Here is a 13,367-nt window from a genome sequence, read left to right as displayed (position 1 = left end):
GCAGGGACGGCGAGAAGCGGAGCGGAAGAAGAAGAAGACATCGTCATAGCATATGATCTCCCGAGGACGCGCCCGACGTCGCGGCGCTCATTCCCGCGACCGAATCGCACGGACGCACGTCTCCGCGACGTCGACTGCGGGGGTGAGGAGGAAGAGGAGGACGGGGACACGTCTACGTGTCGCGCAGCGGGGAGTCTCGCCGTCCCCGGGCCGAGAAGGTTATGTTGCGTAAGTCGCGTCAGAATCGGCCGCGGATAGGAGGGAAGAGGTGGAGCGAGAGACGCGGGGAGGAGCTGTTGCCTACATTTCCCGTCTTTCCCGTCGACGATCCGGAGCGAGGTGTCTCCTGGCTGGCCGCTGGTGCCGCCTGTGCGCCGCGGCGTCGCGACGACGACGACAACAAAAACAACAACGTCGCCGTCGTCACGGTAGATCGCGATCTTGGGCCGGTTCCTCTCGGCTTCCTCGCGCGTCCAGACCCGGGACGCTCCCGAAGACGCCGCGCGGCGACTCTGCTCGCACGGGCGAGCAGGTACGCGAATATTTTGACGCGCGGCCGTCGGAGTCACGCGAGCGCCGCCGCCACGAGCAGCGGCCTCTCCTTCTCGCATCGCCGCGCTTCCCGTGCCATTTGTCAGCCGCGACGTCTCGGCGCGGAGCACGATCTGCACGATAGCACGAAACGCGACGGGCGCGCGCCCGAAAGCGAGGGAGAGAGAGAGAGAACTGCGAGGAAGCGCCCGTGGACTCGCATTGTTTATATTTCTCGACCCAGATAGCGCGGAAAATCCGGGAAGACTTGTTTTCGGGCTCCCGAATTTGTGAAATCCCACACGGCAAAGGATGTCAAAGATATCTGCGAGATATCTAAATATTACAATGTCCCCAGATAGCACACTGAATTCACAAAGTATTCTTTAAGTTTTCTTTTTCTGAATTGTAATTCTTTAGGAATTCATAGAAGAATACAATAAGAGTGACAGAGGAAGTTACATGCACCATAAATCGTTTTCCTGACAACTTCTTAAAGTATTCATCTCGAATTCAATAAATGTAAACTTTATGAATTCAAGGGGAATAGTGTTAGAACAAAGAGAATTACAAAATATTTGTAATTCTCTTTGTTCTGACTTAAGTCGCAGATATATTAATTTTGCTGTGTGGGAATGAATCCCTTGTATGAATGTACACCCCGTTTCCACTCTGAGAACGTCCCTCAACGAGAGCTCGCCCTTGCGTCGCCAATTCCGAGCTCGTTTTCGGAATACAGAGCGAATTCTCTGCATTCGTAGCGACCTTAATTTACGTCCATGAAAACTCGCGAAAGATGTGCGTACACCTCAGTGGAATTCTTTTCGAAACATAGGGAAAGAATTCCTCTCGAGCGACGCCAATTCGACGGATTCTATTTAAAGCTAAAACTTGTCATTGTTTTAAAAAACGCCGATTGAAAAATACCTCGCCAGATCCTCGAGTGCTCTTCTGATACGTTTAATTTCGTGACTCATATCCGCGAATATGTTAAAGTGCATTATCGGTTATTTGCGACACGTATACGCGTTGCGTGACGATTGCTAGTATAATTTTATACCGAATTACGTTTAACGCTTCTCACATTTACGTAGCGAGACAATGGTTTCTGACGTATTTGCGACTCAAAGGTCCCGCTAGATTCTCAGCGGAATACAAAGCCACCTCTGTTAAAAATATTAGATAGAATACGATCAGATTACATTAGATTGCATACAATTTCAGTGTAAATAAGTAAGAGTCTTGTTAATTTACACTGAAGATCAGATCACATGCGATTTCAATATAAATTAATAAGACTCTTATTTAGTTGAATTAAAACTGCACGTTATCTGATGTAATCTGATCGTACTCTATCTATTATTTTAAACAGGGACGTGCGATAAGAAGGCGAACGGTAGGCGTGGGGAAAGTATAAGAGCGAGATGACCGTGATTTGTTTCGAGCGACAAGTTTTTATCGATCTTCGTGAATATTAGCGAGGTGCACGGGATTTACATGAAGCGATTATAAAATGCACAACGCAGAGCGGATGTTGTGACCGCGAAGGTAGAAATTATGTAATAATTTCGCGAGTTGAAGGCAGGCCGTAATTATGATTTGCACTATACTTTATAATGGGACATGTACGTTATACTTTAACGTATGTGCGCGCGCAGGTGATCGTAAATACAATTAGAATGGCTCGTCATGAAATCGCGTCGATTCCCCGGTCGTTCGTTTCAAACGGCCTCAATTGCCGCTCGCGGCAGATTTTAGCTTGACTCGTCCTTTCCGAACACTCGAACGCTTAATATTCTATAGTATTACATGTTGGATCGATAGGCTTTATAGCTTTTATTTTCTCCTCACGACGGCAGAAAGAACTGTGAGAAAGCAGCCCGTTGCCTCGAAATCTCTCCTCTGTTTCTTTGTTTGCATCAGAAACACGCGCCGTCGACTCCCAGTGAGAAATGATTCGTCGATCGATGTCGACTCGACATCGTTTCGACATCGATCGACAAGTCGTTTCTCGCCGAGCTTGTAAACGCGCCAAAAATTCAGAGGGGACATCTGCTCCTGATCTTTAGCTCAGTTCTGTATCTTACACTGTAATGCAAATGTTAAAAGTGAGTAGCTCTGTCTCTTTCCGACTGTCCCCTTAGAAAGAGACGAAGCCTCTCACTTTTACCATATTCACTATGTTACAAGGTACAGAATTGACCCCCTTGGCTTCTTGCTCTAAACCTAAACTATTCGAGTAGATGTAAATACACTCGCTCGATTCGACTCTTGTTTTTCTGCATAGACATAACATATCTAGACCGAGCGTTTGCCTTTATTTGAGCAGTGGGGGTAGAGGTTCACGTAGAAAAGGGAATCCTATCTTGTGCTATTTCGTTTTCTCTTGTTCACTGCTCAATGCTAGATATATTATGTCTGTTTTCCTCACAGTGCATAATCGCGGTGTTTGACGTCTACGGCTTGATTGCCTCATTTGGCGGAATTATTTTCCATCATGTTATCTCCGGCTTTCGAGACGATTCCTTACAATCTACTTCCGACACAAGACAATTCGCAAGATAAGAATCGTCACTTGGAAAAAGAGGATATTCGCATGACGCAGGGAGATAGCAGAAAATTTTCCCGGTTAGACAAGATCGTAACGTACGAGATTTAGTCAATTAAATCTGCAAAGAAATTTTATGTCTCTGATTAGTCGTTTGCAATCTAATCGAGAATTAAATCTTGGCGAAAAAAATCGAATTCCTCTCGAAAGCCCGAACGTGCGTCTCTTACATATACGTCTCTGTCGAAAGTCCCTGATCATTGAACGTTGACTCTGCATTTTTTTTTTAATAACTCTTCCTCTCGCAACGGCCATTCAAATTAATGATCATTAGTCCGAGCGTCGATGCGTACGTAGGTTCAAAGGAAAGAAACGTCGGGGACGAGGCGTCAAAGCCTACATCGAGGATCAGTTTCCTCTTCACTGACGATGCTTTCTAGCAAAAGATTGACACAGTGTAATACAGAGAATCATTCCAGCAACGTACACAGGCGACACTGTAACACTGCGTTACAGTGTCGCCTGTGTACGTTGCTGGGAAGAACCGTAAACTTAATCCTTTCACGACCACTGGGTCACCGGCCCGGTACTTTTTATTCACCCTGTGGAATAAAATGGACCTTTTACTCTGCAAATTTTAACAGATACCAATCTTGTTACTAATAATATAGAACATATGTATTGTGTGAGATTAGAAAATAAGTACGCATTGTGTTGGTTTAACATTTCTGTTCGACTTTACTAATTTTACATTCGAGGCCAATTAACACAAGAGCGATATGTTAAATTAACACGTTTGAACCGGCATTCTCTTCGGCGAGAAAACAAATTTTCCAACTGTACGATCCTGGGCGCCTGCGATCCGCGGACGGTCACGTGCCGCGGCGTCGAGCCCATCCGCGTCGCTCGTCGCCGTCGACGGCGTCAGTGGTGCGCGGGACGCGCTCGTCGTCGCTACTCGGTGCTGCTCGGCGTTTCTCGGCGCTACTCGGTAATCTGCCGGCTTCACGGAGCTCGGGGGCGGCCCGTGCGTGCGAATTCCCGTTTCCCGGCGCGACACGCGACCCGACGACGTCACGCACCTCCGGATCGCTCGCGCGCGCACGTGCCCCACATGACCCGCCGCTAGACTCGCACCGGGTCCGCGGCGACGGCCAGGTCTGCCCGTCAGTTTCCGTCTCGCTGGTCGCGCGCGCGCGCGCGCGATCGATTTTCGCAGCCGCGTCCACCCCGCGTCCTCCCGCGCGCGTGGCACTCGCCGTTTTCAACGAGGCGGGGGCGGCCGTGCACGCACGCACCGCGCTCTATTTTGGCATGAATTATTGATGGAGATCGACCCCGCGCCGTGATTACGCGCGTAACCGTGCCCGGCGAGTACGCGTCGCGGGAATCGCGCGGGGCTTGGTGGAAACGGCGCGAGGGCTCGTCAACCCGCTCTCGGGCCCTCGGCCGTTAATTGATCTCGACGGCGTGGGCTGCGAACGAGGGTCGCGCGACGCCGCTCGGGCTTATCGTCGGCTGTCAACGGCCGCCCGAAATTATCCGCGAGTACTCGGCCCCACTCCCGAGCCGCCCACGCCGGGCTGGTGTCGCGCGACACGGAAGATAATTGTGTCCGTCAACGCGAATAAGTAATCGAGATGCGTCGTACGCGCTGCCCGCGAGATCGGCGTTGTATCGTAAACGGGACGAAGGGAAATGTCAGAAGCTATCCCGGGGATTCTGCGGAAGAATCGGCCGTTTGATCCCCCGAAGATCAAGCGCAAACGTAGATGTAAATCAATTTTGTATCTTGCAACCAAGGGCGTGAGGGGGGGACAAGATAGGGCATCTGCTCCCCCCCCCAGAATTTGGAATCGGCAAAAAATTTGGCCTATTTGGCATACCTTGTGGCGGTGAGAAAGCTTTTACCAAAAGGTGTAAGTATATATTGGAAATCATATAAGTATTCTGGAAGTAATATTTTGGAAAAAATTCTGCGGACGCCCTTGCTTGCAACGTATAGCGAAAATGTTAAAGTGAGCGCCCACCCTAGTAGCGCGGTACAGGGACGAAACATTGGTTAAACATTCGCCCAATATCTGCCCAGATAAGAATTCTTGCGCGCAAATTTTGCTTGTCTTATGCATGCAAATTTGTATGAGATTTGCCCGAGTTTTGTCCGCAAGATATGTTTAGTCTGTGCTTTCGCACGCAAGATGGCTAGCTCGTGTATTAACGTGTAATTTTGCGCGCAAATATCTGTCAACTCGCGTATAAAAATGCAAGCAAAATTCTATCCAAGTGCGTCGTCATAATGCCAGATGTTTGCGCGCAAAATGTTCTCTGGGTTGTTGCATTGGGCCAAGGTTTAACCAATGCTTGGTCCATGCACTGTGCTACTACTCGGCGAGAAATGACTCGTCGATCGACGTCGAATTTGTTGATGTTGATTCGACATTGTCAAATTCACCGTCGATTTCACATCAATTTGACGGTGTGGCTGTCGATCCCATATCGCTTCGACATCGCTCGACGAGTCTTCTCGCTGGGCTTCCCTGTTTAAAATATTAGGATAGAACATAATTAGATTACGTGCCATTTAAATGTGAATAAAGTCTCATTCATTTACATTGAAATTGCATGCAATCTGACGATATTTTAGTATTTTAAACGGGGTCTGCCTCTTTCTAAAGCCTTGTGTCCACGATCCAAGAACTTGGTCCAAGTTCTAGTTTCGAGAAATGTGTAGCCAATCAACGTGCAGCTATTCCATAAAAGTTGCAAGGTGATTGGCTACGCATTTCTCGGAACTGAAACTTGGATACAGTTCTTGAATCGTGGACACAAGGCTTTAGGGAACGGCTAGGAAAGAGACAAAGCCACTCAGCACTTTCGCTACGGTATAAGACACAGGATTGACCCCAAGGAATTCTTCTCCGACTTCTGTCGCATCTCTTACTACTCGACGAGACAATCTTATCTTCTCGCGTACAGGTGACGGGCACGCGGGGGAAGTCGAGAGTCAATTCCGTCTCTCTAGCCTCTCTCTTTTCCTCAAATCGTTGGACATCGTGCGGCGTCACGAGTCACCTTTCAATTTCCAGGCGCGACGTACGATAGGAAATGGAAATCGTCGTCCTGGAGATGGGAACACGAGTTTCCCCGCGACCTATCGATCCGCGTTCATCTCCTTCCTATCGCGATCTCGTAGCGATCTCGCGCCGCACGTGGGGGCCTCCTCCTCCTTTCTTCTTGGCCTTGCCGTCTGCCGAAGATCAATATCGACCATAAACATGGGGGCGATCGCCGTGGATCGCGTCGCGGTGTCGCGCCCTTGAAAATCGCTGATAAGAGCTGCCTCTTCTCGCCGCGCGTCCGCAAAAACGTTCGCGAGGTTCACGCGCGCGCGCTTTCTCCGTCCTCCTCCCCCTCCGCCTTGTCCTCCCTCTCTCCACTCCTCGCCGCCGTGCGCGGGTTTAGGAAATGTAGGTCTAGCCTGCCTATACTTTCTTCGTGGCAGTCTACTTTCCACGTGCGGAGGGTACGAAGTCGCTCCGCGCCGGCCGCGAATTAGTCGCGGCGCCTTCGGCCTCCGGAGCTGTCTGCTGTCGGCGGCGTGTCTCTCCGCGTTTCCTGAAAACGACCCGGTGAGACCGCCAGGTCGCCTCGACGGAGTGTAGCGGACAAGGTCGTTCTCCGGTTCGGCGGAGGCCACTCGCGTCCCCTCGCGATATCGCGGGGGACGATTCGCGCCGCGGAACGTGCCACGGAACGTCAAGTGTCGCCCGTCTTCCGTTTCACGCATGACACGCACGATGCACCGTTTATCCCTCCTTAACATTTGGTGACTAACAGGGATCCCTTCCGGAAAGAAAAACACGCAAGTTTTGAGCGTCAACACTCGATTGTAAATACGTAAATCTGGGCGTTTACGCCCAAATTTGAGAGTAAATTCGGACAATCGAGTGTTAACACTCAAAACTCAAGTGTTTTTTTTCTTTTCCGTAAGGAATCCCTGTTGTTGTAAATATTTAAATATTTAAATCTGGGCGTTTACGTCCAACTTTGAGAGTAAATTCGGACACTCGAGTGTTAACACTCAAAACTCAAGTGTTTTTTTTCCGTAAGGAATCCCTGTTATTGTAAATATTTAAATCTGGGCGTTTACGTCCAAATTTGAGAGTAAATTCGGACACTCGAGTGTTAACACTCAAAACTCAAGTGTTTTTTTTTCTTTTCCGTAAGGAATCCCTGTTGTAAATATTTAAATATTTAAATCTGGGCGGTTACGTCCAAATTTGAGAGTAAATTCGGACAATCGAGTGTTAACACTCAAAACTCAAGTGTTTTTTTTGTTCTTTTCCGTAAGGAATCCCTGTTGTTGTAAATATTTAAATATTTAAATCTGGGCGTTTACGTCCAAATTTGAGAGTAAATTCGGACACTCGAGTGTTAACACTCAAAACTCAAGTGTTTTTTTTTCCGTAAGGAATCCCTGTTATTGTAAATATTTAAATCTGGGCGTTTACGTCCAAATTTGAGAGTAAATTCGGACAATCGAGTGTTTTTTTTCCGCAAGGGCTAAACGATGCATCACGCGTGAAACGGAACGTACCCTTCGTTTCGTCGAGGAACACTTTTCCCGGGATGGATCGACGGTCCCCCCCCCATTCATCGCGCTCCGTCACGCTTTTGCCCGCGAGTTTCCCGCTCCCCTAACGAGGGCCGCTCGCGGGGCTTCGCAGCCCCGTTTCGACTCGCCGCACCGAGTGAAATTGGTGAACGGAGCCCGAGGAGGGATAAGAAAGTTAAATTGTTCATTACGCGCTGGTATCGAGACGAACTTTCGTCCGCGGTGCGATTTTCCTCGACGCGACGACGATTCCCGTGCGCAAATCCTGGAGCGTTTAGTCTTCAATATTAATAAGCGTGGATTAGAAATTTGCAATTAAAAGTATCGCGAGGTAGACAGGTATAGGCCAGGGCTCCGTTTCAACGGCTATCGCGTAAGTAAGTGTCGCGCGATTGTGCAGTGCACAGGCAAACGTGCCCGTTTCCCTTATCCACTATAATCATCCGCGTAATTATATCGTTACGGCTTGTCGATTACCGCCAGGTAATATCGCCTTTATCTCGACCTGTGCATTAGAACGAGACGGCGGTTCGCGACTGCGTTTTCCACGAGCGTCGTGCTCGCGCGAGGGCTTTCCACGTCCTTTGAAATAAAATGCCCAGGCAGACTTTATCTCATTCCGGATTACGTTATCAATTGATTGCATTATCGTTGTTCACAGGTCGCAGTCGAGTCTCGGCGAGACCGGAAAGTATTCTTCCACAGGCCGGTGCACCTACGCTTGGCGGATTATTAGCCTCGTGGCTTTCTAAATGTAATTTAAAATCGATTTGCAGCTTTCTAAGTGTAATGTTTTTTCCATCCGACTCGTTTCTCTTGATATAAAAGAGTGCGCTTTGCTGCCGTGTTTTAGCCTGGCGCGGCAAATATTTTGACAGCAGCGCGAGAACTTTTAATCAGTCCAAACGTAGATTACAAGTGTACAAGTTCAAGTAAATAAAAATACACGTGTTGAATTGTAAAAGAAAATCAGCTTTCTAAAATATTTTGTCAACAGCTTTTAATTAGTCCAACGTAGATTATAGAAGTTGAAGTGAACAACAATACATGTGTTGGAAAAACTCAATTTTTGCTAAATTATATTCTCTTTGCAGAGCAGTTCCTTGTCATCAGCTAAACATGTCCGACGTCGAAGGCGATGACGAGGTAGATATTTATCGAAATTGTCTTTTTATATTTCCGTTTGCATCCGCATTCTAATAACTGTACTTATCTGACTTTTTGCGTTTCAGTTTCAAGATGCTCAGGAATCACTACCGCAGTACGTATTACATAAATTTGTACGTTAGGTTTTTCTCTGCTCCGCGGAAGTCTGTCCGAAAGAAAAAAATTCATCTTTTGCCTCGGAATATTAGCGCAATCGATTGCTTATTTTTCTTTAATTTTGTTAAGAAGGAAAAATAATCTCCCGCTCACGACCAACTTCGTTGCCGCAATGCGTATCGTACTTAATTGTTTGCGCATTATATCAACGCTTCTCTTTTTCTGGCGCCGCAAATCTCTCAAGAAGACATATCTTCTTGACTTTCAGGCTCGCGTCCATGGACTTGGATACCGCGATAATGGAGTCGAAAAAGGCGATTCACTGCTTCTTCAACAACGACTTCGACGAGGCGAAAAAAATCTTGGAGCCATGGGCGGACAGCAGCATGTACCATTCTCTCGGGGCTTGCATATTCACGTTCCTGGAGGCGATTCTTACGTTCGAACAAGTACTTGGATTATTTATCACGTTCCTTCCGTTGTGCCTTTTGCAGTATTCGAGTAATTTTTTATTCATCCTGGCTACGTCATCTTCAACAATTCTGTTGTGTGCAGAGACACATCGAGAAGGCGTCGGAGATGCTGAAGCAGTGCATGAGCGTGTGCTCGAAACACCGAAAGCACAACACCATTACGCAGAACATCGGAAAAATAGTCAAGAAGATTAACTACGACGCTTACACGAACGGTAGTGTATCGCGTATACGTATAAAGTGGCATGCAGTAACTGCTGGTTGCGTATCTAACGAGTGTTGCCTAACAAAAATGACATCAAATTCTTTATAATGTAACAGTAATTTCGATAACAAGCGAAGCTCTTAGAAGATCTTTTATAGAGAGATTTACCAACAAATATTAACGCAAAGTATCTTAGACTTTGATTCCGTCTAACACGTATCTGTTAGTGTTTCCTTATCAACTTTAATAGTCTACGACACAATCTTTGCTAGTGCAAATTTTTTGTCGCATTAATATTAATGGAAATTATTGTCAATTGCAATTTACAACGTACATTTTTGTAGCAACCGATTAACCCAGATATAACCGGGTAGCTTTCACGTAACGTATAGTGCATGAAAGGAATGACCGAGGTTTAATCTTACAGAGGAGGTGCATGCGGAGCTCTGTTACGCCGAGTCGCTCCTCTTAAAATCGATGCTCACGTTTGTGGAGGACGAGACTCTGGTCAGCTTTGTCAAGGCAGGACTGAAAATTCGTACCTGTTTTCTGTCGTACAAGTAAATAAGTCACAACGGACTCTCGTCGATGTTCTCGAGTTTTTCCCAACCGTTGACAACTATTGTCTCTTGCAGGGAGTGTATGACGATTTTGAAAAACCGAAAGTGGGGAAGCGATATTCACAAAGTGCATTTCGAAAGCGGCGTTCGAATGGGCATCGGCACGTTCAATTTGGTATGTATATATATATATTTTTTATTTTGATAACTATTCTCTTATCGTATATATTTATGAGATCGTATTTTTCAGATGATCTCGTTGCTACCGGCACGTGTTATTAAATTATTAGAATTTATTGGATTCTCCGGCGATAAGGTGATTAAAATTATTTACCAAGAGTATATTGCAATGTATAGTTTTACTCATTCGCCTGACTGTTGCAGGAATACGGTCTAACGGAATTGAAAATGGGCTACAACGAGAGGAAAGGCTTGCGACAAGTCATGTGCGTGATGACTCTGCTGTCTTACAATTTAATAGTCACCTTCGTACTGAGCCACACGGACGGCGATCTGGACTGGTGCGAACAGGTGCTGGCGCAGGAGCTGAGCATCTATCCGAACGGTGTGTGGTTCCTGTTCTTCAAGGGAAGGCTAGAACTCACGCGGGGCAATTTCGAAGAGTGCGTAGACTGGTACATAAAGTCGTGGAAAAGTCAGAACGTTTGGCCACAGTTCCATCATCTCTGCTATTGGGAACTGATGTGGGCGCACTGCTCGATGCAGCAGTGGGGCAAGGCGGTCACGTACGCGGCGATGCTGGCGAACGAATCCCACTGGTCGCGTACCATCTACTTGTACCAGAAGGCCGCGATCCTGCTCATGCAGAAACCGTCGCGCTGCAGTGAGGAGAAACTGCAGATCGACAGCCTGATGATGCAGGCGCCGACTTATAAGCAGCGCATCGCCGGCAAGTCGCTGCCGATGGAGAAGTTTGTGATCAAGAAGACGGAGCGTTATTTTGCACAAAAGGACCTAGTCGTGCCCGTGTTTGAGCTTATGTACGTGTGGAATCTCTTCAGGATAATAGGCAAGCGGCCGGATCTGATATTGAATATATTCAAGAGGATAGAAGAAGCGGAAAGGGAACTTAAAGCAGTTCCGTAAGTTTCACCAACGATTCTAATTCTTATTTCAGCATAAGTGCGTGTTGTCAAACGTATGATTGTTAATGACTTGATAAAGATTAATATTAATTAGATATGCAGATAAAATTAAAAGAAAAGAAGTAGACGAAATATTATCAACAGTTTGCCAGCAGATTGATCTCGTGTTTAATAGAGCATCGACATAATCTAACAGCAGGTTTCTGTAGTCAATCTTCAATCGTATTCTGTTAATAAATTCTGCAATATTTTTGTAGCATTCTGTCGATAACATTGAGATATTTTGCATATTTGTTTTCGACAGATTTGGTTATCTAAGACTCTCACAATTAAAGGAAAATGCAAAATACATTCTCGTTATTATAATTTATTCTTTTACAAGTAATTTACACGTAATGTAATAGATGTGTGCGATGTACTGTGCAGGAAAAGTGAATATTACGCGGACAACGAAGCACTCCTGTTGTTACTGAAGGGCGCCTGTCTACGACAAATGCGGCATCCTTTATTGGCGGAGGAGTGTCTGCGAGGCGTTTTGCAACTGGAAAAGTCTGTCAAGGAGGACACGTACTTATTTCCCTATGCTACCGTGGAATTAGCGTTATTGGCACAAGATCAGGGAGAGACTCAGCTGGCCATAGGCTTCTTGGAAGACGCAAAGTTAGTTTGGATCTTACATTACGTATTCAATATTGATTTTTACGTTGAAAATTAACCGCGTTTAAATTTCAGGAAAAACTATACGGGCTATTTACTGGAATCTAGATTGCACTTCAGAATACACTCGGATTTGATGATGTTGACCGGTAAGAAGACTAACAATCACACGATGAAGAAACACCAGAACGATCACCGGCTGGAAACGGCTATTGCTGCCAATAATAGCGTCATTATCGCGGGTCCAAGTGCCGACGAGATTAAGACATAGAAGCGTTGCAAAGCATATCGGAGATCTACTTATCCTTATACAGGTTCTTTTGTACCTTCCTAAGCATACGTGTGACAAGGACTCTCTTTGCGAAAACGAACCGGGCGATCGTTTTATAACTTCTCTCTAATATCGAATGGCCTTTTGCGCGTAACTTTCGTCTGGCCTCGTTCTTCGTAGAGTCTGAGGGTTCTACCAGATCTCTTTCGAAGATTGGGCACATTTTCTAGAGCGCTTGATATTATAATTACATAAATTATTTTTGTTCCACGGGGAGAACGGCGAGATAGTGTATAAAAATGATATTTTGTAGTAATTATAATGTTAATATATAAATTATATCTTGCGCGGGAGAAATAAAAATATAATATAAGGCTCTTATGGGATCTTTTACAAGGATCGGGCATATATTTTGTAGCGACTAATTATCTAATATACACTTAATGATTATCTACATAAATTATTTCCTTTATGGGGAGATCGGCGAAGTTCCAATGTGATCTGTGATTGCTCTGTTATAATTAACGAAAAAGTATTATATATAATCCTGTTACGAGGCTGTAAATACACGAACGCGGTCGGGGATTTTGTGAACGTGATAATAAAGTGAATTCAGAGTGATGTTACCCCTCCGAGCAATTTTTTATAATTGTATTTCATCTATTTTCTTTATCGGCAGTGCTTGAAAATGGACGAAGCGGAGAAGTTTCAAAAATGAAAGTGGGCGTAAGACGCTGGAAACAACCTAGCGGTAGCAAGTAAAATTTTTTTAACTGTAACATTTAACGGTAACAAGTAAAACACCGGCGTGGCCGCTCTCAGGTTTCTCTCTGCTGCTAGCGATCTGTATAGGATCCATATGGACCATTTTTTGGCTAAATATTCTTTGACCGCGTATTTAAGACATAGTTAAATCTAATTGACTGTAAAGAAACCTTAGTATGCACTCAGTGCGCACTAGTGCCAGCAATCGAATTCGCTATAAGACTCCATATTATTTCGGTGCATTTATTATAAAACTGGTTTGTTAATCAACTAGATGGGAAAGCTACAAAGATTAAGCTGAAGTTGGCCCTTTATAAGAATAAATATTAATTATTATTTTAAATATATTATAGGCGCAATATGCAGCGTTGTT

The 13,367-nt window shown here is 45.7% G+C and overlaps 1 protein-coding gene across 8 annotated transcripts; it reads left to right on the top strand.

The window, feature by feature from the left end:
• Window positions 1-66: 66 nt before the first annotated feature.
• LOC105568860 (tetratricopeptide repeat protein 39B-like) lies at window positions 67-12,855 on the top strand. 8 transcript variants are annotated; one of them, XM_012024856.1, is made up of 12 exons: window positions 67-142; window positions 8,356-8,448; window positions 8,789-8,840; window positions 8,927-8,955; window positions 9,226-9,406; window positions 9,513-9,645; window positions 10,063-10,195; window positions 10,271-10,370; window positions 10,446-10,511; window positions 10,580-11,298; window positions 11,728-11,961; window positions 12,034-12,855. In XM_012024856.1, the coding sequence occupies exons 3-12, from the start codon at window positions 8,814-8,816 to the stop codon at window positions 12,227-12,229; spliced, it is 1,818 nt and encodes a 605-aa protein (XP_011880246.1). In that variant the 5' UTR covers window positions 67-142; window positions 8,356-8,448; window positions 8,789-8,813; the 3' UTR covers window positions 12,230-12,855. The 8 variants fall into 8 exon arrangements, with proteins under 8 accessions (XP_011880246.1, XP_011880249.1, XP_011880245.1 ...); XM_012024859.1 differs by having other exon boundaries at window positions 73-142; window positions 8,794-8,840; XM_012024855.1 differs by lacking the exon at window positions 67-142 and adding an exon at window positions 169-228 and having other exon boundaries at window positions 8,794-8,840.
• The last annotated feature ends 512 nt before the right edge of the window (window positions 12,856-13,367 follow it).

Source organism: Vollenhovia emeryi, unplaced genomic scaffold (assembly GCF_000949405.1).
Source record: "Vollenhovia emeryi isolate VEMERY1.0 unplaced genomic scaffold, V.emery_V1.0 DF939127.1, whole genome shotgun sequence".
In the NCBI taxonomy this organism is placed as follows: Eukaryota; Metazoa; Arthropoda; class Insecta; order Hymenoptera; family Formicidae; genus Vollenhovia; species Vollenhovia emeryi.
This window is presented reverse-complemented; position numbering and strand designations above follow the sequence as displayed.